The sequence below is a fragment of the Peromyscus californicus genome, unplaced genomic scaffold, assembly GCF_007827085.1.
Source record: "Peromyscus californicus insignis strain IS unplaced genomic scaffold, ASM782708v3 Scaffold_4__1_contigs__length_199733344, whole genome shotgun sequence".
Taxonomy (NCBI): domain Eukaryota; kingdom Metazoa; phylum Chordata; class Mammalia; order Rodentia; family Cricetidae; genus Peromyscus; species Peromyscus californicus.
In genome coordinates, this window is record NW_026294562.1 from 196,912,724 (window position 1) to 196,939,919 (window position 27,196).

Here is a 27,196-nt window from a genome sequence, read left to right on the forward strand (position 1 = left end):
TATTAGTTCCAAGGAAAGGTGGTAAGAATATGAAACTCGGAGCTTTGTGGGTTTTGGCTCCTTTAGGAAAATACCTTATTCTTTCTAATAGCTAGGAAGGCTTTTTTTTTTTTTACAGTAGTTGGATGACAAAAAGCTACCTATAAAGAACAATCAAGTCACTTACAAATAGTCTAACAGGAGAACTTGCTGAATGATTCCTTTGCAAATCTTATAAGGAGACAAGAAAAGCAGGCACTCAAAAGGAAATGACTGCTTTATAGATGGTGTTCAAGCTTCAAAAATTCTAGCTGTCTTACAAAATAGAGTTGCTTCACTTGAAAGTTCTCTAAAAGAAAACAATGTTAAATCAGAATGTTTGCTTAGTAAATGCACTGATGTTTGTGAGAACAATCTGTGTTAGCATAACACAGCTGCTAGTAATAATAACATCAAGGGTTAAAAAGCTAATGAAATAAAACATGAAAGAACATTGAAGTTCGTGACTCCTTTGAATAGTAGCAATTTTGGTGAAAATATTGGGCTAATAAAATCTATCAGAAATAACAGCATTGTTAAAGGACTCATGGCAAATACAGCTTTAAAAAATTTAAGAAGGGGGAAAATTGTCTCATAGTTTGGGGATGAGTGTGGTACATTCTTCTAAATGTCAATTCTAATGACACTCCTCTAAAGGAACTGGAGTGATAAGCAGCTAAATCAATTTTCCTGATATTAAGGTTCCATGCTGCAATTTGGGGATAGTAGGAGCATAAAGAAGCTTCCAGACAGATGAGGAGATTTGAGACCATTGTAACTAAGTTTCAACAATGTTTTTGGTATACAGAGGAACCTGATGAAAGCTGTAGGTCTGGAACCCCACTCCAACTTAGACTATTGTCTTCTGTTGGAAAATTGTCTGAGTCATTTCCTAAGCAATTCAGAAACAAAATATTCCTTACAATGTTTTTCTTCTCATCTCTTTTCTTTCTTTTTGGATTTGGTATAAACTGAGATAGTTCTTAATAGAGTTTTTCTAGAGGATCTGGAACTCATAAAGTATTGTTTAGCAACAGAACTCACTAAATACCAGAATTGAGAGCATTATTAAAGAATCAGACTCTTGTTTCAAATGTTCAAGAACTTTCAGAATCATAAGCTCTGAATGTTAGAAATGGTTTGTGTACTTTCTGTCTTGTTAAGAGGATCTTTCTAATAGAGAGAGTGATACTAATTAAGAGTAAGAAATAGAAAATTATTGTCTTGTTAGAAAATGTTAGATATTTAGGTGTTTGCTAAGTTAGATATCTGCTTATAGATCTATAGAATTTCTTTAAGAAATGTAGTAATAAGCTTGTAAGAAGTAAAAAGGGCCATGATGTAAGTTTAAATAAGACTTATATTAGATATTTGTTAGGGTGGTTCTATAGAGTGTCTTTAAGAATATCTAAGGTAGTCCTAAAGTAAGCTTGTAAGAAGTATGTGAGTTCAAATGAGATGAATATAAGAAAGATGCTAGTTGTAAATGTAAGTTTAAATAGGAATATAAGAAGTAAATATAAGTTTAAATAATAATATAAGATGTAAATATGTAAGTATATTTGCTAAGGTAGTCCTATAGAGTTTCTTTGAGAATATTAGCTTGTAAGAGGAAGCTAAATAAGTATATGTGAGTTTGTAAAAAAGTGTAAATATTTTAATGTAAGTTTTAAATGCTTTGCAAGATATGTTGAGTGTGAGTTTGTGAAAAAGTGTAAATGTTGATTGTGAGTCTATGCTTAATGTTTATGGTGAAGGAACCTGTGACACAGAAGGTAGTGTGCTAGCAGACTGCAAAGCTGGCAGTCTGAGCAGTTTCAAAAGCTCCAGAAGCCTCTAAGAAGCTAAGAATGATGGATGCCAGAACTAGTACAACAACCACAGATAGACATCTGCAACTGAGACCCATTGGAAAATCAAGGCAACACAGAAAAACCTGAGTTAATAGCAAAACCTATACAGTTTAAAATGTTACTATAACTAAAAATGTCTTTGGCCTGAGAATGTAAGCCATAGTGATGTTTGCAAAAAGTTTTTGATTATAAAATATTTTTTCATATTTGGAAGTAAAAGTCTAGGACAAGAATTTACTTTTTGAACTTAAAAATGAGATAATACTACAAAAAATTTTGGTTATGGATTTCTTCATATTTGGAAGGCTGGTACTAGAATTTATTATTTGAATTTTGGAATTTAAGAAATGAAATGAACAATAATGGTTTCATTGCAGCAGGACAATTTTGAATTTACTTAGATTTGATCAATGGTGGTGACCTAGGAACTGTTTAAATGAAGAAATTTATTTTTTCTATGTAGTCTCAAGATGCAGTTTTGTGTATGCATATATGCTGGTGATTCAATTCAAAAATTGTTTTGTCTTAAAAGTGGAACTGTTTTTATGGAACTGTTTATGAAAAAGTGGAATTACTTATGGACCTGGTTTTGTGTTACAAATGGAACTCTTTAGATGAAAAAGTTTGAGTGTTCTAACTAGGCTTGAGATTTTGTTTAAAAAATTTATAAAGAAAAGACAGAGTTAATATTCCTTAGTCTATTTAATTTAAAAAATATTTTCCTGTTATTTGAGTAGATTAATGTTATGTTTTGTTAGTAAGAAATGCAAATGGGTATACTAAAATTTAAAGTGTAAAGAATTTTATTAAGAAATTGCTTGTCTCAAAAAACCAAAAAAAAAAAAAAAAAAGAAAGAAGTTGCTTGTGGATGTACTGCTAAAAGTTTTCAAAGTGTTAATGGTTAGATTGAGAATATTGCTTTTAAATATGGGTTTGTAGGAACTGTGTAAGTTTGGGTTTTTTATAACTAGGTTTAAGATTTTGTTTAAAAAATAATAAAGAAAAGGGGGAATTATGAGTGAATTAACTCATAACTGAATGTTGAATGTATGTTTGTACAAATTATGTTAACCTATTGATATTAATGCACCCTGATTTTGTGAAGTTAAGGAATTATTTAAGGTTAATGTGAAAACATCAGAAGTTTTTTCTGTGTTCTGTTAGCAAGAAATTCAAATGGTTCTATTAAGAGTTTAAGTTGTAAGCCTGATAAAATTCTTACTATATATAGCACCATTTATGTTATCTCAAGTGGTTCTGTTAATAGTTTGCTTTGAGTTGTAAGACTGAGAGAATTGTAACTATGCATAAGAATATTTATGTTAACCTGTTAATGATAATGATGAAGCTAAGGAATTCCTTAAATTTGCAATTGCATTAAGAGTTTTTGTTTTAGAAAGGAATGGATGCAGCTAAAGACTGCTATAGACACCCTGGAACCACTCCAAAAAAGAAATGCCGTCTTTATCATACTCTACTCCATACTGGGAGGTGTGACAGCTATGGAGATTGCTGTAAACTATTAATTAATGATGATTTGGCTTTTTTATATTTTAAGAAAGGGGGACCTGTAGAAGCCCATTTTCAGGTTTACTAGTGGCTTTACCCAGCAGGTTTGCAAAGAGAGGATGATTAGATGACTGGCCTGAGTGTAGGTGTCTGAAATGGTCCACACTTGACTGTGGTGGGGGTGGTCTTTTGCTCCACCCCTTGTCATTTCTATAAATACCCTAGGGCAGAGACTATCAGGGCCAGATGGAATAAGTTCCAGGCCCTCTCCAGTCTATCCTGTATTTTCTATCTGTTTATCTCCACAATCTACATCCTTCTATTTAGTATTTCCTGCTGCTCCCACTTTAGATCACCCCAGGGAAATGTGGAGGTGGTGAGTAGCACCCCCCAACACACAGTATTTGATCTACAAATGCCAAATAAAAATATAAATATATAGCCGGGCAGTGGTGGTGCACGCCTTTAATCCCAGCACTCGGGAGGCAGAGGTAGGTGGATCTTTGTGAGTTTGAGGCCAGCCTGGTCTACAGAGTGAGATCCAGGAAAAGGCACAAAGCTACACAGAGAAACCCTGTCTCAATATATATAAAATTTAGATTTCTAAAATAATACTGTTACCTTGATAAACTGACTAACAAAACCAACTATATTCATGTTTTCTTGATGTTTGGTGATTACCTTATGAAATCTAATTTACTTCTCTTTTTTTATTTAATTTAATTTTGCACATCAGCCACAGATTCCCTTGTTCTCCCCCTCCTACCCACCCCCCTGACTTCCCCCCAGCCCATCCCCATTCCCATCTCCTGCAGGGCAAAGACTCCCCTGAGGATTGAGTTTGACCTGGTAGATTCAGTCCAGGCAGGTCCAGTCCCCTCCGCCCAGGCTGAGCCAAGTGTCCCTGTATTCTTGCTCTATTTCTGTTCTTGTGTCAGTATCTGCATTTCCTGAAGCCCATATAGAATTGAATGCTATCAAACAGCACTTGACAGGAGCAACTGGAAAAAGTTCATTATAAAGCCATGGAAATACATAAAAATATATAATCTGGTTTTTGTTTTTGAGACTTTCTTAAATTATTTCCATTTATTTTTTATTATTTCAATGTCTTTTGGTACTTCCACATTCTGTGATTCCAAAACTTTATTCTGAAAGTCAAATTGTGTACTGCACTCTCTGTCAAACTTGCTCTTAGAAAACAGGGCATAATTATTTCTCATTTCTAATAGCTTGGACTTAAGCACTGGTAGGAATCTTGAAAGTGCTTCTATCAACAATTCAGACATTCATTGCAATGAATTTTTCATGTTAAACAGATATCTGCACGCAGATTTTACATGGAAGAATAATATCTTCCATCTTAAACATGCCTCTGATGCCTTCTGTATTACCCAGTGATTCATCATGCTATTAATTACATCCAGTCCCAACATGCTGGGTGTAATACAAGTTACATATCTCTTCCACTGAAGATTCAACCCTGAATGTTTACCGTTCCTGGCTTCCCAAGTGCTTATCTGTGAGCACAAGGACCTTGTGCCCTCTATAGTATAATGACTTGGGATTTTGGCCTCTGTCATAAGAGCAAAGGTTTCAGTAGAATATTCTTGGTGAAACTGTATATGAAAGAAGGTGGCCTGGAAGGTGGTTCAGTGGGTCAAGTACCTACTACACAAACAAGGATTTGTGGATAGATCCCTAGCATCCATGTGAAGCCAAGAATGATAGTGAAGATCTGCAAACTTACTACTGATGGTCAGAGGCAGGAGGATTCCCTGAAGTCACTGACAAGCCTATGTGTAGTATAGCTACTTTTCATTAAGAATATGTTTAACATGTGGAACATGTGATCTATTGAAGGTCATATAAATAGTTAAACACATAGTAATCTTGTCTGAAAAGTCAAGTGACAGACTAAAGATATAAAAAGCTTAAAGAAAAGAAAGAAAAAACTGCAAGGAAAACTGTTTTTAAAAACTTGAGATGATAACACAAATCAAAATAAGAAAACAAGACTATCCAAAAACCTATAAACCACCACTAATGATATTTTCAAGAAGCCTAAGAAAGCAAACTAGCTTAACCAAGGAGATACAAGATTTCTTATTGGAACTATGAAACATTGAGCACATAAATTGAAGATAACACTAGTATAATCAAATATGACATTTTCCATGGTTCAGCAGTATCATGCACTCCACATGGCTATTCCAGAATGAGTCAAATCCTCTCTTCATAGAACTCCCTATGACAGCCTTCACAGAAGTAGAAAAAAAAGTAGTCCTAAAATTCATAAGGCACTTCCCTAAAACTGCAGACATTAAATCAACCTTGAGTGGAAAAAGCAATAGCAAGTTACTATATTATCTAAAATCATAGCATACTATTTTTAATACCATAGGAAAATTAGTTACCAAAAAATACTTGAAAGTGCAATAAGGACAGATTAAAGAAATGAGTGAAGCATGGCAGATGCTTATAAAGCAAAGGCTATATTGTGTGTAGCCATCTGATTCTTGATAAAGAAGCTAAACATTGTTTTTCAGAAAAGAGAGCCTTTACAATAGAAGAAGCTATAAAAGTCAACATCCACCTGCACTGTGCCTAACTATGTCTTCACCAAAAACTGAACTTAAGATCATTCAGACAGCAAAAGTGTTTAGATAGTAAAGGCCAGAGAAGAAACCCTATCCCTCATATTGTAGTCAGATTTTAAGGAATACATAGCTAATAAAATAAGTCACAAGACGTAAAGTGAAAGGCTATCACTCTGCAAGTGTAAACACAACAGAGTGATAACAGGCCTCTCATTCACATTTACTTGTCAGTAAGGCACTGAAAGATGTAGTTCAACACAGTAGAAGGCACTGCTTTAATCTAAGCAATGGGAAAGCAGAGGCAAGTGGATCTCTAAGAGTTCAAGGACAGCCTGTTTTACAAGTATAAGTAGAGGAAAGCTAGGACTACATTGAGACAGAACTTGTCTCCAAATACATAAGTAAATAAATAAATAAAGATAAGGAGACAACTTTGAGTCGAGATTGCTGCACTGAGAGAAGCCATTTGTAAAGCTGAAAGAGTACGAAGACCAAGGATTATAAAATTTACAATAAAAAGAGGTGCCTTAGCAGATCCCAATAAAATTCAGTAAATAACTAGGGATCACACTGTAATTTCTCTTCTAAAAACATGAAAACTTTAGAACTAGACAAATTACTAGAAACATATGACTTGATAAAATGATTCCAAGGGCATAAGCAATAATAATAATGAGGAAGCATCATGAAAATGGTCCTCACAAATGAAGCTAGGACTCAATGGATCCTCTGCTTAGTTCTGCCAAACCTTTAAAGAGCTAACACCAATGTTTTGAAAAATGTCCTGAAAAACAGAAAAATAAGGAATACAGCAAAAATTGCTCATTGAATCAATCATCATCCCAATCATATATTCTATTCCAGTGAACCTCATATGAAATAAAGAGAACAATTGTCTTGTAACCTGCAAATGAATAAGAGAAAGCACCTCCCACAAACAAACAATAAATGTAATAAGAACATGAACAGTAAAAAGAGCATAAAACCCTTGCCAAGATAGATTTGAGAGCATATTAATGTGTAAAACATGAAAAGAAATTAATAATAAAATATGTTGACTCCCAGGAATTACAGATTTACTTGATACATTAATGAACAGCACAGAGAGATCTTGACAGAAGAAACACAAATGACCAAAAGAGAAAATAAGAGAAAAAGAAAAAGAGACCCAGTGTTGATTTTCCTCTCTATCAGTTAAATACAAGGTAAAAATGTTTGAGATTTCCCATCCTCCAATTATCAGGAAGACACATATCCCTGTCTCTGAATGATCTTTCTAAATCTATCTCTAATCAAATACTGTCCTTGAGAGTTTTGTGGATTTGGGAATGTGGGAAGAAATGGAGAGAACTCCTATGTGGTCATCATCTGTAGTTTATAACAGATTTAAGCAACAGCGGTGTATCTGTCAGTTACAGACATGTTGGAGTTGGCCTGTCACAGCATCTGTTTCTGAGGTTGTCTTTTGTCTGGAGATTTGAGAACCTGCACCTGTTTCTTCTTTACTTACTCCTTTGGTTTCTTTACTGTGACCAATAACACACTAAATAAACCACACTTTACTACAAAATGTGACTACTCATTGGCAAACATACATGGGCATGTGCACAGTGTCAGTATAATTGAACAGAGAACAAAATAACCTTCAATATGGATTATTGCCATTTTCCTATAGTCTATGAAGATCTTTCCCCTTCATTTGTCTCATTTCATTTTTATTTACTAACTTAAGTGTCATAGTCTCTCTCTCTTTTTTTTTTGAGACAGGGCTTCTCTGTGTAGCTTTGCACCTTTCCTGGAACTGGATTTGTAGACCAGGCTGGCCTCAAACTCACAGAGATCCACCTGCCTCTGCCTCCTGAGTGCTGGGATTAAAGGCGTGTGACACCACCGCCCAGCGCCATAGTCTGTTGAGAAGAACAAAAAGAAAATAACTAAATCTGTTTCCTTGGTAAAGAAAAGGATGCAATAGAACTTCCACAGCTCACTGCCAGCCCTTCACATGTCACAACTCAGTATTTATTGCTAATTCTCTGTGCAATCTTGTCTTCCTTCCATGGTAAAGAATTATCAGATCATCCTTTACAGTGTTTCATTAAGAGATGGGAGCAAAAAATTTGTAATTATTCTTGATTACTACTACTTATAGCAAACATATCTCAACAAAGTTCTTTGCTGCTGAAGTCTGTATGGCCATTGCTACTGTAGGTAAAAGATATTGCAGTTTTGAGGGAGAGTGAATGTTCAGAATCACAGATCCCTATCTGAGGGGAGGTCACAGATTCAAGACCCATATCTCAGGTGCTAGATGCTTCCCTGCAGCTAATCTTCTTGTCACAGATATCATGGAGCTGAGAAAAGCATGTTTCCAAAAGGAATATTATAGGTATTGTCTCCCTTCTATTCCTCTATGCAGATTCCCAAAGTCAAAGGCAATCACAAGATTCAAGGTGAGTGTGCTCACCAGGGAGTTTGTAAATGACATAAAGACAAGACATCATCAATCAAAATAAATCCAGAGAAACATGACCCAGCAACAGATAACTGAGGTTGTAGACCCCCAAAGCCTAGATCACCGACATGGATAGGATTCCACAATCACACTGCTCTGATTTAATATAAGTGATAATGACACCTAGTTTTCAAAGTATCAAAAGTTGTTTTAAAACCCATCTGTTGCCGGGCGGTGGTGGCGCACGCCTTTAATCCCAGCGAGGCAGAGACAGGCGGATCTTTGTGAGTTCGAGGCCAGCCTGGTCTCCAAAGCGAGTTCCAGGAAAGGCGCAAAGCTACACAGAGAAACCCTGTCTCGAAAAACCAAAAAAAAAAAAAAAAAAACCATCTGTTGCTCATCCCTCCACAGGTAGCACCCTCTCTGAATCATCAGCTTTCTAGTAGCTTCTCCTGTAGTGTCCACATGCACACAGTAAAGAGGATGCAGTCATCCTTGCCAGACACTGGATCTAGTGCTTGGAGGCTGAATTGTCTTTAACTCAGCACACTAGGGAACAGAAATTGTATCCTTCCTGCAGGGCCAGCTCTCTGGGCTCATGCTGAGTTGGATTCCTTCTTAAAGTTGGCTAAGACACCTTAAGATTAACATTAGGACTAGTGTTATCCACTCCCAACAACTCCAGTCATATGTGTATAATCTTTTATTTTGTTTAAAGAATTGCCTCCCTTTTTATCATGAAAATACCCATCTAACATACCAACTCAATCAGAGAACGCTGCAAGTTCATGGGTGTGCTGTAAAACTGATTTTGATTATACAACTTTTCATCTTCTTTACATTGGTGTAGACTTGCTAGATCTTAGAATTAACCCTCAAAATTTTATAGTAATTTTGAAAAGTAGAAACTAAGGGGTCCTTTAGCTGAAAGGAGAAGTGGATTCATTCCTTCACCACTTACTCCATGGCTATCTCCAAATGATTATCACTTTCTTTTTTATTTTATAATTTAATTTAATTTTACATATCAGCCACGGATTCTCTTGTTCTTCCCCTTCTCTCCCCCCCCCACCTGCCTCCCAGCCCACCCCCCATTCCCATCTCTTCCAGGGCAAAGACTTCCCTGAGGATTCAGTTCAACCTGGTAGATTCAGTCCAGGCAGGTCCAGTCCACTCCTCCCAGCCTGAGCCAAGTGTCCCTGTATAAGCCCCAGGTTTCAAACAGCCAACTCATGCACTGAGTACCAGACCTGGTCCCACTGCCTGAATGCCTCCCAAACAGATCAAGCTAATCAACTGTCTCACTTATCCAGAGGGCCTGATCCAGTTGGGGGCTCCTCAGCTATTGGTTCATAGTTCATGTGTTTCCATTCCTTTGGCAATTTGTCTCTGTGCTTTATCCAACCTTGATCTCAATAATTCTTGCTCATACACACCCTCCTCTTTCTCACCAATTGGACTCCTGGAGTTCCACATGGGGCCTGGCCATGGATCTCTGCATCCAGTTCCCTCAGTAATTAGATGGGGTTTCTAGCACGACAGTTAGGGTGTTTGGCCATCCTATCACCAGAGTAGGTCAGTTCGGGCTTTCTCTCAACCATTGTCAGTAGTCTACTGTGAGGGTATCTTTGAGGAAAAACAAAACAGAAGAAAACAGTAAAGCCCTAGAAGAAAACAATAAAGCCCTGAAAGAAAATCATGAAAATGCAATGAAACAGATGAAGGAAACAGTCCAAGACCAGAAAAGGGAAATAGAAAAAATGAAGAAGACACAAACAGAGGGAATGCTGGAAATAGGAAATCTGAGTAAATGAATGGGAACTTCAGATGCAAGTATAACCAACAGAATGCAAGAGATGGAAGAGAGGATCTCTGTCATTGAAGATACAGTAGAAGAAATAGATTCATCACTCAAAGAAAACACTAAAGCCAACAAAGTCACGACCCAAAATGTCCAAGAAATCTGGGACACCATGAAAAGACCAAAGCTAAGAATAATAGGGATAGAGGAAGGAGATGAATACCAACTCAAAGGCACAGAAAATATATTCAACAAGATCATAGAAGAAAACTTTCCCAACTTAAAGAAGAAAATGCCTATGGAGATACAAGAAGCCTATAGAACTCCAAACAGACTAGACCCCCCAAAAAAGTCCTCTTGCCACATAATAATTAAACAACTTAATGTACAGAATTATGGTGATATTTTATTTTTATTAAAATATTATTTGTATGTTAATAAATAAAGTTGCCCAGGGTCAGAGCTATTAGCAAGCCATAGGAAATCAGGGCAGTGGTGGCATACGCTTGTAATCCTAGCACTTGGTAGGCAGAGCTAAGTAAGTCTCTGTGTGTTCAGGGATACAGCCATTATTGGATACACATGCCTTTAATCTCAATACCAATCATGGAAAACCTGGAGGTCTATACAGAAAGGCCGTGACAAGGTGGTCATGTGGTTGGGTTTACAACAAATGAGAAGGCAGAACAGAAATTCTATATAAGGACTTTAACACAGAAAGTAGCTCTGGTTCGGAGAGTTAGGACCACCACAGGAGGAAGGGTAAGGTTTAAGCTCTTAGCTCTGACCTCTTGTCTTTCTTCTTTGCATTGGTTCTGTGTTTCTTATTTAATAAGAAGGTTGGTTACATCTACACAGAATAAAGAAAGAATATTAAGAGCAGCAAAGGAAAAAGGCCAAGTGACTTATAAAGGCAAACTCATCAGAATAACACCCGATTTCTCAATGGAGACTTTGAAAGCCAGAAGGACCTGGACAGATGTAATGCAGACACTAAGAGACAATGGATGCCAGCCTAGACTAATATACCCAGCAAAATTTTCAGTCATCATAGACAGAGTGAACAAGACATTCCAAGACAAAGCCAGATTTAAACAATACTTATCCACAAACCCAACCCTACAGAAAGCACTAGAAGGAAAATTCCAACCTAAGGAAGTCAGATACACCCTCAGAAACATAGGCAATATATAATGCCATAGCAGTAAACACACACTACCACCACAAAATAACAGGAATGAACAATCATTGGTCATTAATATCCCTTAATATCAATGGACTTAATTCACCTATAAAAAGATAATCACTTTCAAATGAATACTTAGATTTTTCCAAGGGAGTATCACTAGGGAAACTGACTTCTCTTAAGGATAGGCCACAGGTCCAGTACTAGATGGTCCAAAGAAAGTAAACTCAAAGTCACCTTTGGAGGTTCCTTGTTTCATTGTGTTGTGTCAGGCCTTTCCCATTTATTTTAAATTTCATCTGTCTGTTTTTTTTAATTTTTTTTTTAATTTAACTTTTGTTTTTATTTCCTCTCTCTCTTTCTCTCTAGCTCTCTATTTGTATCTTGGCCATATATTCCCTTTGCATAAATAAGCACTCAACAAATAAAGAGAATTACAGACCAATTTCCCTCATGAACGTAGAGCCAAATTTTCTCAATATATTAAAAGCAAAGGATCCAAGTACACATCAAAGTGAACATTCACCATGATCAACTATGTTACATCTTAGAGGTGTAGGGATGCTTCAACAGATGAAAATCAGCCAACGTAATCCACCATCTAAAGAAACTGAAAGAAAAAAAACACACAAGATCATCTCATTGAATGCAGAAAAGTCCTTTGACAAAATTCAATACCCCTTTATGACGGAAGTACCAGACAAATCAGAGAGACAAGTGATATACCTCAGGATACTAAAGGGAGTTTACATCAAGCCAATGCCAATATGAAATTAAATGAAGAAAAAATAATAGCAACTCCATGAATATCAGGAACAAGGCAACTCTATGTTGAACTTAGTATGATATTTTTTACTTCATCTTGCTATAATTTAGGTTGTCATGTTTTGTTGTTTTCTCTTAGAAGCCTGTTCATTTCTAATGAGAGACAAAAAGGGAGTAGATCCAGAGAGGAAGAGGGGTCAGAAGGACCTGGGAGGATTGGAGGGATGGGAAATTATAATTCGGACATATTGTATGAGAAATAAATCTATTTTCCATAAGAGAAAATAGTATAAAAAATTGGACTTTGTGCCATGCTAGAATTTTTTTTCATTATTTCAAGTCTTGTGAATACTGTCATAATCACTGTAACTTCATATATACACCTCCCCTGTGGTGTTCAGAAAACAATGTTTCTCTCAGGCTATCTACACACTCTGAATTTTACAGTCTTTTTACAGACCTTCTTGAAAGATGTTTAGTAGGGTTGAATATATTGTTTTTCACATATATGGCTGTGAGCTTCAGGTCTCTTATTGTCTGCTACTTGGTCAGTTGTAGGTTTCTGTTTGAATTGCCATCTACTTCAAATAGGACCTTCTCTGGTGAGGATTGAGAGATGAAGTAACCCGTGGTATAGCAAAAAATTACTAGGTCTTGTTTTAACACTGTGTCCATTTCAGAATAATAGCATCTGTTTTTTGCCTAGAGTCAAAGAACTATCTAGCCACATAAATTTAGTCATATTTATATTTCCAGCCATGTGATCCATACCATGATATGGGCCTTAGATACAATCAGAAAATGATTGGTTACAAACATAACTTTCAGTCCATTTCTCACCACAGGTCAGTTGTTACTGTACCTATCATGGTTCACAGATGGATGAATGTCATGATTTTATTTCTTCTATGAGATGATTCATAGTGTTTCTCAGCACTATGAAATCAAACCAGAAGAGACACATCTTTCAGATGAGTAATAACTTTATTCCTTTATATTATGTGATTAAGCATGTGGTGTCTTCAGCAATGGGGGTCTTACCATCAAATTATGGAGGATTAAATCGTATACCTTCCCAATATATATGCTAGATAATAAATGTTAAAAATGTAATGTGTTTTACTTTTAGATTATGACATTTGGCTTAAAATTCTAGACCCCAGTTCTATCAATTTTTCTGCAATTATTATGATTTTTTTACTTCCTTACAGGTGAATAAATCATCATTTCAGTATGTGCATCCAAATACATGTGCATAAGTTGCATTTTCTTTATTCAGTAATAACTCAATAGGCATCTAAGACATTCTTTCTGTCTTAAACAGTGAACAAAACAAAAATATACATGTATATAGGTTGTGTGGTATGTTAAGATTCACAGGATTCCAAAGGTTTGTTCAGGTGGCATGTGTATTTTTCAGTAGTACTGCATGTTTTTGTGGTGCACATGGTTCTTCTTGTGCACTTACAAATTTATGTACCTGCCCATGTCTCTTTATGTCTCCTGTCCCCACTCTCCCTTTCTCTCCAATTGCTTTTGTTATTTTTTTACACTCATATGCCTATTCATCCTTATCATGACTACAAAGCACTCTAAGTTGTGAACTAGAGTAATGTGCCCTTACGTTAACTTTTGCATGGTTTAAGTTTTTAATTGGACTTATTTTCATGCTGTTAGAATTCTTTAGATGGTACATATAAGTACTTGTTAAATATGGGACATGAATAAACATAGGGTTCTTAGTTAATGTAATTTAGGCACACAGTGGCTTGGATTGTGGTCATGTACACTACATTTTCATACATTTTATCACGTTCGTTATTTTTGTTTGATTTTTTCCACACTTTCATGTACTGTCTCTCTAGTGTAGGTCAGTGTATAACAATAAGAGCAGATGCTCTTCTACCATGATTTGTATCTTGTGATCAAACTCAGTTCTTCTATATCATTTGAAGGATCTTCAACTGGCTGAGCAAAGTTGGTGACCCATATGGTAAATGTATTTATACCTGGTGGCTAATATTCTTCCCCAAAATGTCAAACTGTCACTTCTAATAGATATGAATCAATGAAGTTTTTTCTTATATTTACTGAATTCTGACTTGGTATGTCAATGTGGATTGAAGCAAAAACACATTCATTTCTTATGTTAATAGCATCATAAAAACTCATGTATCATAGGAACGTACACTTGATAATTTGAATTTTAATAGTTTGTCTACTATATCATTGTAGACATAACTTTTTAGTAAGCACTTTTACTTATTAATATCAGAAATATTTGCTTCAGGTGGTTATAAAACGCTTTACAACTTGATATTTCTTCTTTTGATTTTTTGACATATTTATATTAAAGTTGTGGACTAGAGTCATGTGCCATTATGTTAACTTTTGTATGGTTTAAGTTTTTAATTGGACTTATTTTCATGCTGTTAGAACTCTTTAGATGGTACATATAAGTACTTGTTAGTACTTAAAGAAACAACACCAACTTTCAGATTTACCAACATTCATAAGTCCTATCTTGCTAATAACAATAAAAACTTAAGTATCATTTAAGAAAGACAAATGGTTAATTACTGGCCTACATAATCTTTAAGAAATATGCATTATACTTTTCTGGCATAGATAAACAGACATAAAATTGATCATTCTTCTTCTTTACAGTATGTGCTTAGCTGGAATAGAGGACAAAGTAAGTGGTGAGAAGAGAGAGGTAGTTGAGAGAGAGAATACATGGAGAGACAACTAAAACTAAGGGGTATTTGAGGGGTATGGAAACTTAATACAGTAAAAACTCCCTGATATACATACATATCTGTAGGTGATCTAAAGGAAGTTGTCTTGTAAAGGGGGAAGTCACAATTGTACCTCTCTTGTCACCAAATGAAGTTTCTAGAACAGGATTGGGCTTTCCCCAAGACAAGTTTCCTCTCCTATCCCCATAACAAAGTCTCATTGCTGAAGACAACATTTATGAAAATTATTGATCATGGAGATGTCGAACTGGTGCCTATGTAGAACATTAACCTTTACTTTATAGCATCTTTTGTACAGAAACTTACTCTGGATGCTGCCAAAAGCAAAATTTAAACAGCAAATTAGCCACATACCTTTTATCTATGATGGTATACTGCCTGCAAGATATGCTAGGGTGATGAAGACACAATACTTGTTGTGAGTCACCACCTTTCAAGACATTTGAATTAAAGCCCACTCCACAATATAAAATCCATACCCAACACGACTGGATGACCAAGAACCTGAGATTAGATTGCCTAGGGATCTACAGTAAAAGCAAATAATACTGGCCTAAAAAAGAAAAAAATGTATTTTGTCTTTTATTATATAATATAAAATGTTAATTAGGTAATATAAAATTAATGATAAAATTACATTTTTATATAATATATTGTATACCTACATGTAATATATCACATTTTATACTGATATTATATTGACATATTATATATTATATATCTATAGATATGAAGAATATATATGTGTGTATATATATCACACATATCACAAACTATATATATATATTTGTAGTGATAAAATAGCTCTAAGTGATATTCTATTATACTCATAAATCAGGACCTTATTCTGTCACGGACTGGCCCATCGGGGGTTCCACAACCATAGGAGAACCAGGGCTTGGGTAGTCAGGAAGGCAAGGATTCAGCGACTGACAGAAAGACAACACACTCAGAAGTGGTTTGAATCTGCTGCAATTTTACTTCTGCAAATCAGTAGTTTATACACAGAAAAGAAAACTATCAAGTCATACAAGGAACAACAAGAGCTTGGTAATAATTCAATTACATCATCTTTAAAAAAAATTAGCAAACACAATTATTAATCACTGCTAGACATATCCCTTCACCCACAAGAACTTTATGACTCTAAGAGCAGTCTGTCTTTTTTAAACTTAGTGCAGTCCCTAGACTTGTGTAGACTTCTTTGGGGTTGCAGCTGTGTCTTTCTTCTTATCTAGTTTATCACGCACTTCTACTTTCCTGGTTCTCATAACCCACTTAGCCAATTTGGATGCTGCAGACCCTCTCTAAGTCTTTCTTCAGTTCTTTTATCACATATCTTTTTTAATATAAAACCTTTTTAACCTGTTGGAATATGGACTCTTGTACTTTTTCACCTGTAAGAAGAAGGGGTTCTGTTGTAGTCCTTAAGTTTCCCATGTTAAACTTCCTCAACAGAGGGGCCCACCATCTGCCTCCTAGGAGATAACGTCTTCTGCCATACATCACTTTAGTTGGGATTCCTAAAGGATTCCTAGTGGGTGAGTGTTTATTCCCTAGAAGTGCCTAAACTATTATACTATCTTTATCTAGCAGCTTGAGGTCTTAAAAAATAGCTCATTTTGTTATATCTGATTAAGATCCATGTCCAGCTTCCCCTTTCCTCCATAGTTCACAACTCAAGCATTCATTAATTATTGTTGTGCTTCATAGATTAATTAAAACATTATCAAAAACAGTTATACAGAACCCAGAGCCCATGGAGCTCATGATCTGTGAAGTACGTCTTCTTCAAGAAGGAGGCATAATGCGGGCACTCTGCCAGGGACCTCCAGGGATCTTAGTCCCATGGGACACGTGTCCACTATTATAGACATAATTGTTTATGTCACATGGATGACACTGGAGTTGGTGTGGCATTATTCAACTCTCATCAGAGAAGCTTCCTCCTGCATCAGACAGGAACAAATATCAAGATAACACCCTACATTATACAAAGAGTGAGAGATGTAGCAGGAATCTTAAAAGTTCTTATTAATAAGATCAAACCTGAGGCCAGTTATTGGGGTGAACACTGGAAGATCAGAGAGATAGAACAAGCCACAGCTAACCTCACCTGGCCAACTTCTTAGCTGATCTTGTTTCCTCAGACTGGAAGCCTCTGTGTCCTCATATTCGAATGGCTCTCAGCTGAACTGTGCTGCTCAAAACCTAAAAGCTTAACCAGCCAAATGTTTAACCAGCCAAAAGATTCTAGTTTCTGGTCCTCACACCTTATATACCTTTCTGCATTCTACCATCACTCCCTGGGATTAAAGGCTGGTTTTCTGGAATTAAAGGCATGAGTCACTACGCTTGGCTGTATCCTTGAACAGATGGATTTCTGCCTCTGGAATGCTAGGATTAAAGGTGTGTGCTACCATTGCCTACCCCAAGTATCTAGTGGCTTTTCTGTTCACTGACCCCAGATAAGTTTATTAGGGTACACAATATTTGGGGGAACACAATACCACCACAGAGAGATATTGTAGTCCTCAGCCCTAAATGGGATGTCTCCATCAATTCCCTGCCCTCAGAGCTCAGGTAATCACATGAAAGAGGAGGAGGAAAGAGTGTAAGAGCCAGTGGGGATTGAGGAGAAAAATTAAGTCTCTCTAAATATACATGACCAAAGCTCATATGATCTCACAGTTACTAAACCAGAATACATAGTGCCTAAACAGGTCTGCCCTAGGTCCCTTATATTGTAGCTTCCAGTTTAGTGTTTTTGTTGGATTTCTAAGTGTAAAAACTAGCGAGTCTCTGATTCCTGTGCCATCTCTTGGGCACTATTCCTTCTTTTGGTTTGTCTTCTCCGACATTGATGTGACAGTTTTTTTTGATATCTCATTTTATTTCATTAATTATATGTAAGTGGTGGATGAGGGAATGAATGAAAGAAAGAAAAAATGAATGAATGTATGAAAACCTTTCCACTAACATAAACCTAAACCACTGAACTCTTTTTATAACCTGTTGGGATATGTAAGTTCAGTTTTCTCCTATGGAGTGACAGTGTGTATATAAACCACTGTAGGGTAGGCCTCATGTTCAGGAGATATTATCAACATGTAATGGAATCCACAGGGTTTGTGTATGTAATTTTATTTAGTTTTAGTTCAGTGGGTTTTTTTCTTTGTTGGTGTTGTATTATTTTGTTATCTTGGTTTTGGGGTGTTTTCTTTTACTGAGATTCTCTTTGTTTTTGAGAATGAATTTAATTTGTTGGATAGGGAGGAGAGCATCTGGAAGGACTTGTGGGAGGGGAAGAACATGAACAAAATATATTTTAATTTAAAATTGTTTTACATTATAAAAATATAAATAAGAATTAAAATGACATACAAATAATTAACTACATTCAATATTTATCTATCTTCTTGTATCTGTCTGTCTATCTTCATCTCTCTAGTTTCTCTGTCTGTCTCTCTGTCTGTCTGTCTCTCTCCGTCTCTCCATTCATTTGTATCACATCTACCAAAAGATATTGATGGCAAGTTCTTCTCTGACATTACAATGCTGCTTGAATTCTCATGCTATAAACATTTTAAGAAAACTCACATTTTTCATGAATATATCTGCTGTTCAAGCATTTCATTACTGCAATGGAATTTTGCAAATTCATTAGGGCATGGATCCAAAGAGAGAGAGGGATGTCCTGCAGGAAAACAATTGTTTGGTATTTGCTTTATCTACTTCTCTCTAATTTATTAGAATTTAAATGACATAAAATTTATGAAAACAAAGAGTATTATTTATTTCTTTATTTTAGAGAGATTTCAGGCCATCATGTCAAAGAGCAAATAGCAATAGGTGTGGTGAGTAGGCTAATGAGAACTTGTAATGTCCAGTGCTTACAAAGTTGAGGGTAAGAGTACAGAAAATAAACTGTATTACTGTGGACTATTTTGAAAGAGAATATAGAGAATGAGTACATATATGCTGTGGGATGGTCTGTATGTCAAATGTGTTGCTGATTGGTCAATAAATAAATCACTGATTGGTCAGTGGTCAGGCAGGAAGTATAGGCAGGACTAACAGAGAGGAGAATTGAGAGAACAGGAAGCTGGGTGAGGGAGACACTGCCAGCCGCCATCAGGACAAGGAAGATGTAAAGTACCGGTAAGCCACAAGCCACGTGGCAAGGTATAGATTAATAGAAATCAATTAATTTAAGCTGTAAGAATAGTTAGCAAGAAGCCTGCCACGGCCATACAGTTTGTAACCAATATAAGTCTCTGTGTTTACTTGGTCGGGTTTGAGTGGCTGTGGGACTGGCGGGTGTCAGAGATTTGTCCTGACTGTGGGCCAGGCAGGAAAACTCTAGCTATAAATGGCGTCCAACGTGGTGGCAAGAGTTTCCACCTAAAAACTGAGAAAAAAGATTCGAAAATGGAGCTAAAAACAGTTCCTAATTGTCTCTCTCAAATGAGCGGCAGCTGCCAGTTTGAGCTACTGGCGGGTTCCTAGCATGTGTGCATGCTCGACCTGCAGTATGGCGGGAATGAGGCCTCTGAAAGTGGCACATTAAGCTGTGTGGTGGATTTAGCCTTTGCTAGTACAAAAAAAAGAGGTTTCTGAGCTACACGCTGCTTTGATAGAAGCATAGACCCACTATTTCTGAGAGTTGATGGCTCCCAGAGCTGGCAGAAAACGTATCACCGCCATGTTGGGAAGCTGAAGTGGGCGGAGCCAGCAGCAACAGCGCCCTTTCAGGCTTAGAAGGCTGCAGTTTAAAGCAATAGGCTCAAGCTAATATAAAAAAATAAGCCATGTAAAGATGGCTACCACACAGAGAATCTGGATTATGTTCTCTTTGATATTCGTAACTGAAGAAAAACATTTGATTACAAAAGCTGTTTAGTTATGCCAAAATGTATATTTTAAAGTTACTTTGACTTCAAAATTTAGATGTAAGGATATGTTGCTTTGGAAAGGAGGCTCTGCTTTTGTTTCCACAGAAAGCCAGAGGCTATGGATTTGTTCCAGATTAAGATACATCAGGTTTGACCAGCCAAGACCACCTGAAAGGTCTCTGATGACACCATGGCCCAGATGATCCAACATCCAGAACCATTTCAAGGCAACTGGCTCAGACGATACACCCTCATGGACTACTCCCTAATCCTAAAGTATTCTTTGTGTCCCCATAAGATACAGCGCCCCCCTCCAGCAGGAAGTAGTAAGAGAAGCTACGCCCAAATTCCCAAATATACCAAGCTGACTTTGGAGATGTGTAAAGGTTAAAACCTTCCTTTTTAAGAAAAGAAAAGGGGAAGTGCTGTGGGATGGTCTGTATGTCAAATGTGTTGCTGATTGGTCAATAAATAAATCACTGATTGGTCAGTGGCCAGGCAGGAAGTATAGGCGGGACTAACAGAGAGGAGAATTGAGAGAACAGGAAGCTGGGTGAGGGAGACACTGCCAGCCGCCATCAGGACAAGGAAGATGTAAAGTAACAGTAAGCCACAAGCCACGTGGCAAGGTATAGATTAATAGAAATCAATTAATTTAAGCTGTAAGAATAGTTAGCAAGAAGCCTGCCACGGCCATACAGTTTGTAACCAATATAAGTCTCTGTGTTTACTTGGTCGGGTTTGAGTGGCTATGGGACTGGCGGGTGTCAGAGATTTGTCCTGACTGTGGGCCAAGCAGGAAAACTCAAGCTACACATATATTTGTATATTTATGGGATTTATGTGACAGGTTTCCCTGCTGTGTTCTAGGTAGTTCAGCAATCAATATCTCACACTGGAATGACTGACAATTCAGTAGTTCAGTTCAGGGGGCTGGATGTCTCAGCAGTCCAAAGATTGTATTGAAGTCTTCGAAAATTCCTGGAGAGGTGCTTATTGCCATTCTGTGCTGAAATCATAAAGAATCTGATAGAAATATCAGTGAAATAATCGCAGACCAACAGTAGAGACTGATATGGTATATGAGTGAAGACAAGTCCCTGAAATTAATTTTTTTTGTCTAATGCCCTTTGTCCTGTCTGTTACCAGAAGTTGATGCCCACCTCCATGGTAGGTCTTCTTGCTCCCAGTATTCTCATTAAGAACATATGTTTCAAGCATTCCGAATAGTTTTTTAGATTATTCAATATGCAGTCCTGTAGCTGGAGTTATCTCCAGTCCCGCCTGTGCCAGCAGCCATTCAGACTCAAATAAACATACATATGCTTATATTATTTAAACTGTTTGGCCTAATGGCTCAGGCTTCTTGCTATCTAAATATTACAACTTAAAATAACCCATTTCTATTCATCTATAAGTTGCCCTGTGGCTCATGGCTTACTGGTATCTATTTAAAAAATATTTTTTTATTTTATAATTAACTTAATTTCACATATCAGCCATGGATTCCCCCATCCTCCCTCCTCCTATCCCCTAGTGGTCCCCCCCCAATTCACCCCCATTCCTGTCTCCTCCAAGGCAAGGTCTCCTATGGGGAGTCAGCCCAGCCTGTTAGACTCAGCCGAGGCAGGTCCAGTCCCCTCCTCCCTACACCAAGGCTGAGCAAAGTGTCCCAGCATAGGCCCCAGGCTCCAAAATGCCAACCCATGCACCAAGGACAGGTCCTGGCTCCACTGTCTGGGGGCCTCGCAAACATTTAAAGCTAATCAACTGTCTCAGTTATCCAGAGGATCTGTTTCAGGCTGAGGCTTACTGGTATCTTAACATCTTCTCATGGCAGCAGTTGGCAGCGTCTCCTAGCCCTCTTCTACCCAGAATTCTCCTTTCTTCTTGCCCTGCCTACACTATCCTTCCTGTCTGGCTACTGGCCAATTTTATTTATCAGTCAATCATGCAACATAAATTTACAACCTACAGGACACCCCGCAGTACTTCCACTTTTATGTTTTTTTTTAAAGGAAGATTTTAACTTTCACATAGTAAAATTGCATATAACAAAACAATTATCAAGCAAGAATTACAGTCACAATATCTAGTCTATTTATAACATCTAATCCATGTATTTGGCAGAATTAAATAAGATATCCTATATATCTTATATTTGTGAGTCTAGGGTTTCATATCTAACTTATCTTTTATCATAACTAAGGAAAATTATAACTATCTAGTCTTCAACTACATCAAAGACCTCAGAAGAATATAATATTACCTGAGAAATGGGAGAAGGTCACAAGCAACTTTTGGGAGTCTTGCGAGAGTAGACAGAGACAGCTGGCAGCCTGAACAGTCATCTAAAGTTCATCTGTTAAATTGGGGCATCTGTCTTCAGCCTATAGGTCTAGAGTCTCTCAGTCACTTTTCTCTTTGTCCTGTAGAATGTCTGGCAGTTTCCTCTGTGAAGCAGGAACCTGAATGACCATTTTGCCAAACAAAGTTCTGTGGTCACCTTCCTATGGGTCCTGCATGTCCAGTCAATTAAGCAGTCCAGGCAAGAACAGTTTCTTGCCCAAATGGCTTTTTGCCAAGAAGAAGATAAACTCCATACAGAGTGTCTTCAATGTCCATCCTCCTATCTGAAGTAAATTGGTGCTGCCAGGAGCAGGCATGTCTCACTGTCTAGAAAGTCTAATTTTTAAAACATTTTAAATGCCATATTCTGTAGGTCTTTGAAGTGTTTGAAGATTACCTATCTATCTGAAATATATCTATGTATACCTAGAAAACTTAACTAACGTGGCTACAACTTTGACTATTGTAGCTAGAGTTTTCCTGCCTGGCCAACAGTCAGGACAAATCTCTCTCACCTGCCAGTCCCATAGCCACTCAGACCCGACCAAGTAAACACAGAGACTTATATTGGTTACAAACTGTATGGCTGTTGCAGGCTTCTTACTAACTGTTCTTACAGCTTAAATTAATCCGTTTCCATTAATCTATACCTTGCCACGTGGCTCGTGGTTTACCGGCATCTTCACATGCTGTTTGTCATCATGGTGGCTGGCAGTGTCTCTCTGACTCAGCCTTCCACTTCCCAGCTTTATTCTCCTCCTTGTCCCGCCTATACTTCCTGCCTAGCCAATGGCCAATCAGTGTTTTATTTATTGACTAATCAGCAACACATTTGCCATACAGAACATCCCACAGCAGACTATCATAAAAAAACTAATTATTAATCTGTATTTCTTAATTATCCATTACAATCTAAATGAGTTACATAAACATAATACCTCAAATGGGAGTAGAAATTATATATATATATATATATATATATATATATAATAACAAAATTAAGTTCAAACTAAATCCATAGCAATGTAAAACATTTCTAAAGAAGTTATTGCTCTTTAACAGTAGGTTCATTAATCTATCCTTTCATCCTATGATATCTATACTATCTCCTTTTCTTTTTTAGGAAGAGATTTTATTCATAATCAACCTGTTTTAAATAAAAATATTGGTTTTTATCTTTCCCACACTAGAGGGCTTTTCTGATATGGGACACAAGAATCTCTCAACCTTTTTTTTTTCTATTTTTTTAGGAATATGCTTGGGTTTAGAGAAGGAGTGAGCCAATTCCATCTCCAAAGTCAGCTTTGTATATTTGGGAATTTGGGCATAGCTTCTCATACTACTTCTGGCTGGGTGAGGGCACTGTATTAATATGGGGGCATAAAGAAAATTTTAGGATTTTTGAGTAGTCGGTGAGGCTGTATTGTCTGCTCCAGTTGCCTTGAAACCATTTTGGATGTTGGATCACCTGGGCCATGGTGTCATCAGAGACATTTCAGGGGGTCTTGGCTGGTCTAAACTGATGTATCTTAATCTAGAACAAATTCATAGCCTCTTGCTTTCTGTGGAAACAAAAGCAGAGCCTCCTTTCCAAAGCAACATATCTTTAGATCCAAATTTTGAAGTCAAGGTACCTTTAAAATATACATATTGGTTTAACTCATCTGACTTTATAATCAAATGTCTCTCTACAGTTAAAAATCCCAAAGACAACACAATCCAGATTCTCTATGTAATATCCATCTTTATGTGGCTTTTTATTTATACTACCTTTACTGTCACTTTAAAGACTTTATTTTTAAATACTATTTCTCTATATAACTGCATATATTTTTTCTCTCTTTCAAGCCTATGTACATTTTTACATACATTGTAAACTGTTTAGAGGTTTATCCCATCTGAATCTGTCTTATTTTGAATCTATTGCTTTAAACTGCAGCATTCTAAGACTGAAACTGCAGCTATGGCTGCTGGCTCCACCCACCTCAGCTTTTCAACATGGTGGTGGTATGTTTAACACCAGCTCTAGGAGCTATCAACTCTCAGAAGCAGTGGGTCTATGATTCCATTAAGCAGCATGTAGCCCAGAAACCCCCTTTTTTTAACTAGCAAAAACTATATCCAACACACAGCATAGTGCACAGCTTGGAGACACCTCTGTGTAACATAGCGTAGGTCAAGCCTGCATGCCACAAACCCACCATAGAGTAGCTCAAACCCACAGGCTGCCACTAACTTGACAGAGACAACCAGGAAGCTGTTTTTAGCTCTGTTGTAGAATCTTTTTTCTCAGGTTTTAGGTGGAAACTCTTGCCACCCCATTGGGTACTATTTGTAGTTGGAATTATCTCAGTCCCACCCAGCTATCCTTCCTGCCTGGCTACTGGCCAATCAGCATTTTATTTATCAATCAATCATAGCAACATATATTTACAGCATACAGGACATCCCACAGCACAGTCCAGTAGTAAACAGAGCCTAACCATCAAAAGTTCATTCTATAAACATGACACACAATCAAATCTTTTTATGTCATGATTTATTTGTTATGAAAACAATAGCCAGGTCATATGCTCCAACTAATATAATACAAAAATCTCATTTATAATGTCAAATGCATCATTATCATTTTAAAATAGATGGGGATGTCCCTTGAGGAACATTTAGTCTTTTTTTTCTCATGACATTAGAAACCATGAATATATAAAACACTTTTATGACATATGAGGAATAATGAATTAAATCACAAATACCAAAGTATATTCATATTTATACACAGAAAGGTGTTTCTAACAAAAAATGTCTGCATTTCTGAAACTGTTCGTGTGGTTTTAGATATTATTAATAACCTTATACTTCCACTCATTATTTATTTTCCCCATAGTAACCAAGCACCTAAAAAGGTCTTTTTTCTTTCCCTTAATGGTGTGATATCTATCTTCACTCTGAAAGTCATGGGCTCTGTATCATCGGACATGGATTAGTTTTAGTTTTAGTTTTCCACTGGCATTAATCCCAGGACATGGCAACACAGACCATAGTCCTAAGGGATCTGCTTTAATCCAAGTATAATCTTCTATACCTTCATTATAGAAAAACAATGGAATAGTTCCTCAGTAGTGTGGACCAATCACATCTCTTAGCACTGTTAATCCTATAGTAGCCTACTCAATAAGGGCCTTGCAAGCTCAAATTGAAAAGGGTGACATATAAGGTTCTAATTTGGAGAAATATATATTGTGTCTCCAGGGAGTAGTACTCCAGCTCCTAAAATCACATTTTTAGGACAGCAAACTATCAGTTCATGGCAGCAATAAGCATTACTTCCTGTATCACTAGAAGTGATATGGAATGGAAACATTCTAATTTCTACCCCATAATTCCTTGACCCATAAATGATGGCTGAGAAAGAAAGCATACAATATACTGGATCCTGATTAAAAGCAAACACCACCTCCTGGAGAGCACTGTCACAGCCCACAAAGCAAACACCACATAAATGTATCCTAATTGGAAAGGCCATTTCACCATTACATGCTGCCTAATGAGGGATGGTGGAAGCCATATTGAGACTAGTGAATTTCACGAATATGGGCCTAATGTTGTAATTTTCTGCCTGTGAAGACAGTTTCTTGGTAAGAAATAATGCTCTGTTGGTGTCCGAGCATCCCCCCATGAAATTCTTGTCTGGTTATAGGAGATGACTGGTTTAGGCCCAATATCCCCTATTGCTAAGAGTCTTAGAGACATCCTCATCGATTTCTGAGAGTTTCCATTGCTCTAGGTTCTAGATCATCACAGAGATGCCCCAGACTCCAGTTGTCTCTCCCAGTACTCCACTGCAGGGGACTGATCTAATCCATCTGCATACATGTTACAGTTGTGTAGCTTAGTCTTCTTGCGGAACTACTAACAGTGGGATGAGGGTCTGTCTCTGATTCTGTTGCCTGATTTTGAAACCCATTACTCCTACTTGATTGCCTCCTCTATCTTTAATAGAAGAGGAATTGCTCAGTCTTACTATAACTTTTTATACCATAGCTGTCTGACATGCATGGTGGACCAACATGTATCTGAAGAGAAACAGTGGAGGAATACTGGAGGGGTCTGTTCAGGAGTGGGAGGATGTGGGGAGAGGGGAGGGAGAGAAAACTGATTGGGATTTTAAAACAAAAAGAAATAAATACACACAAAGAAATAATGTGTGGAATACCATGATGGTGGATATGGTATTCAATAAAGTACTAGATGTTAGTTTTGATATGTGCATTATGTCTGGATAGGCAAATCCATAAAAAGAATAAGTATCTAATCCATTAAAGTGAAATTATTTTGCTTTCTTGGGGTAATATTGTGTCCCCCAATATATTGTGTACCCTAATAACCTTTCTGGGGTCAGAGAACAGAACAGCCACTATTAGACATAGAGGCCAGAAAATGGTGGCGCGCACACACACACACACACACACACACACACACACACACACACACACCTTTAATACTAGCATTCTGGAGGCAGAGATCCATCCAGATCTCTGAATTCAAAGCCACCAGCCAGGCATGGTGACACATACCTTTAATCCCAGGAAGTGATGGCAGGAAGCAGAAAGGTATATAACTCATGAGGAACTAGGCCTCCTACTAGACCCTGGTTAAGCTTTTAGGCTTTTAGCAGCAGTTCAGCTGAGATTCATTCCAGATGAGGACTCAGATGCTTCCAGTTGGAGGAAACAGGATTGGCTGAGGCCTGTTCTGTCTCTCTGGTCTTTCAGTGTTCACCCCAATACCTGGCTCCAGGTTCATTTTTATTAATAAGACCTTTTAAGATACATGCTACACTTTCTTCTTTTTAATTTTCCAAGTTTTAATAAAAATATGATCTTTTCTCATACAATATATCCTGATCATAATTTTCCATCCCTCCTCCACTCATTCCAGTTCCACTCAATCTTCCCTCATATTAAAATCCACTTGAGCTGGATGGTGGTGGTACATGCCTTTAATTCCA

General features: G+C 37.1%; 1 protein-coding gene across 1 annotated transcript in view; it reads left to right on the top strand.

Annotated features, from left to right (window-relative positions):
* Positions 1-1,354: 1,354 nt before the first annotated feature.
* LOC128124329 (vomeronasal type-2 receptor 116-like) overlaps positions 1,355-27,196 on the top strand; it is a 51,771-nt gene continuing 25,929 nt past the window's right edge. Inside the window, exon 1 of the mRNA XM_052760473.1 lies at positions 1,355-1,359. Coding sequence (XP_052616433.1) covers positions 1,355-1,359 — 5 coding nt within the window. The remainder of the gene's footprint in view (positions 1,360-27,196) is intronic.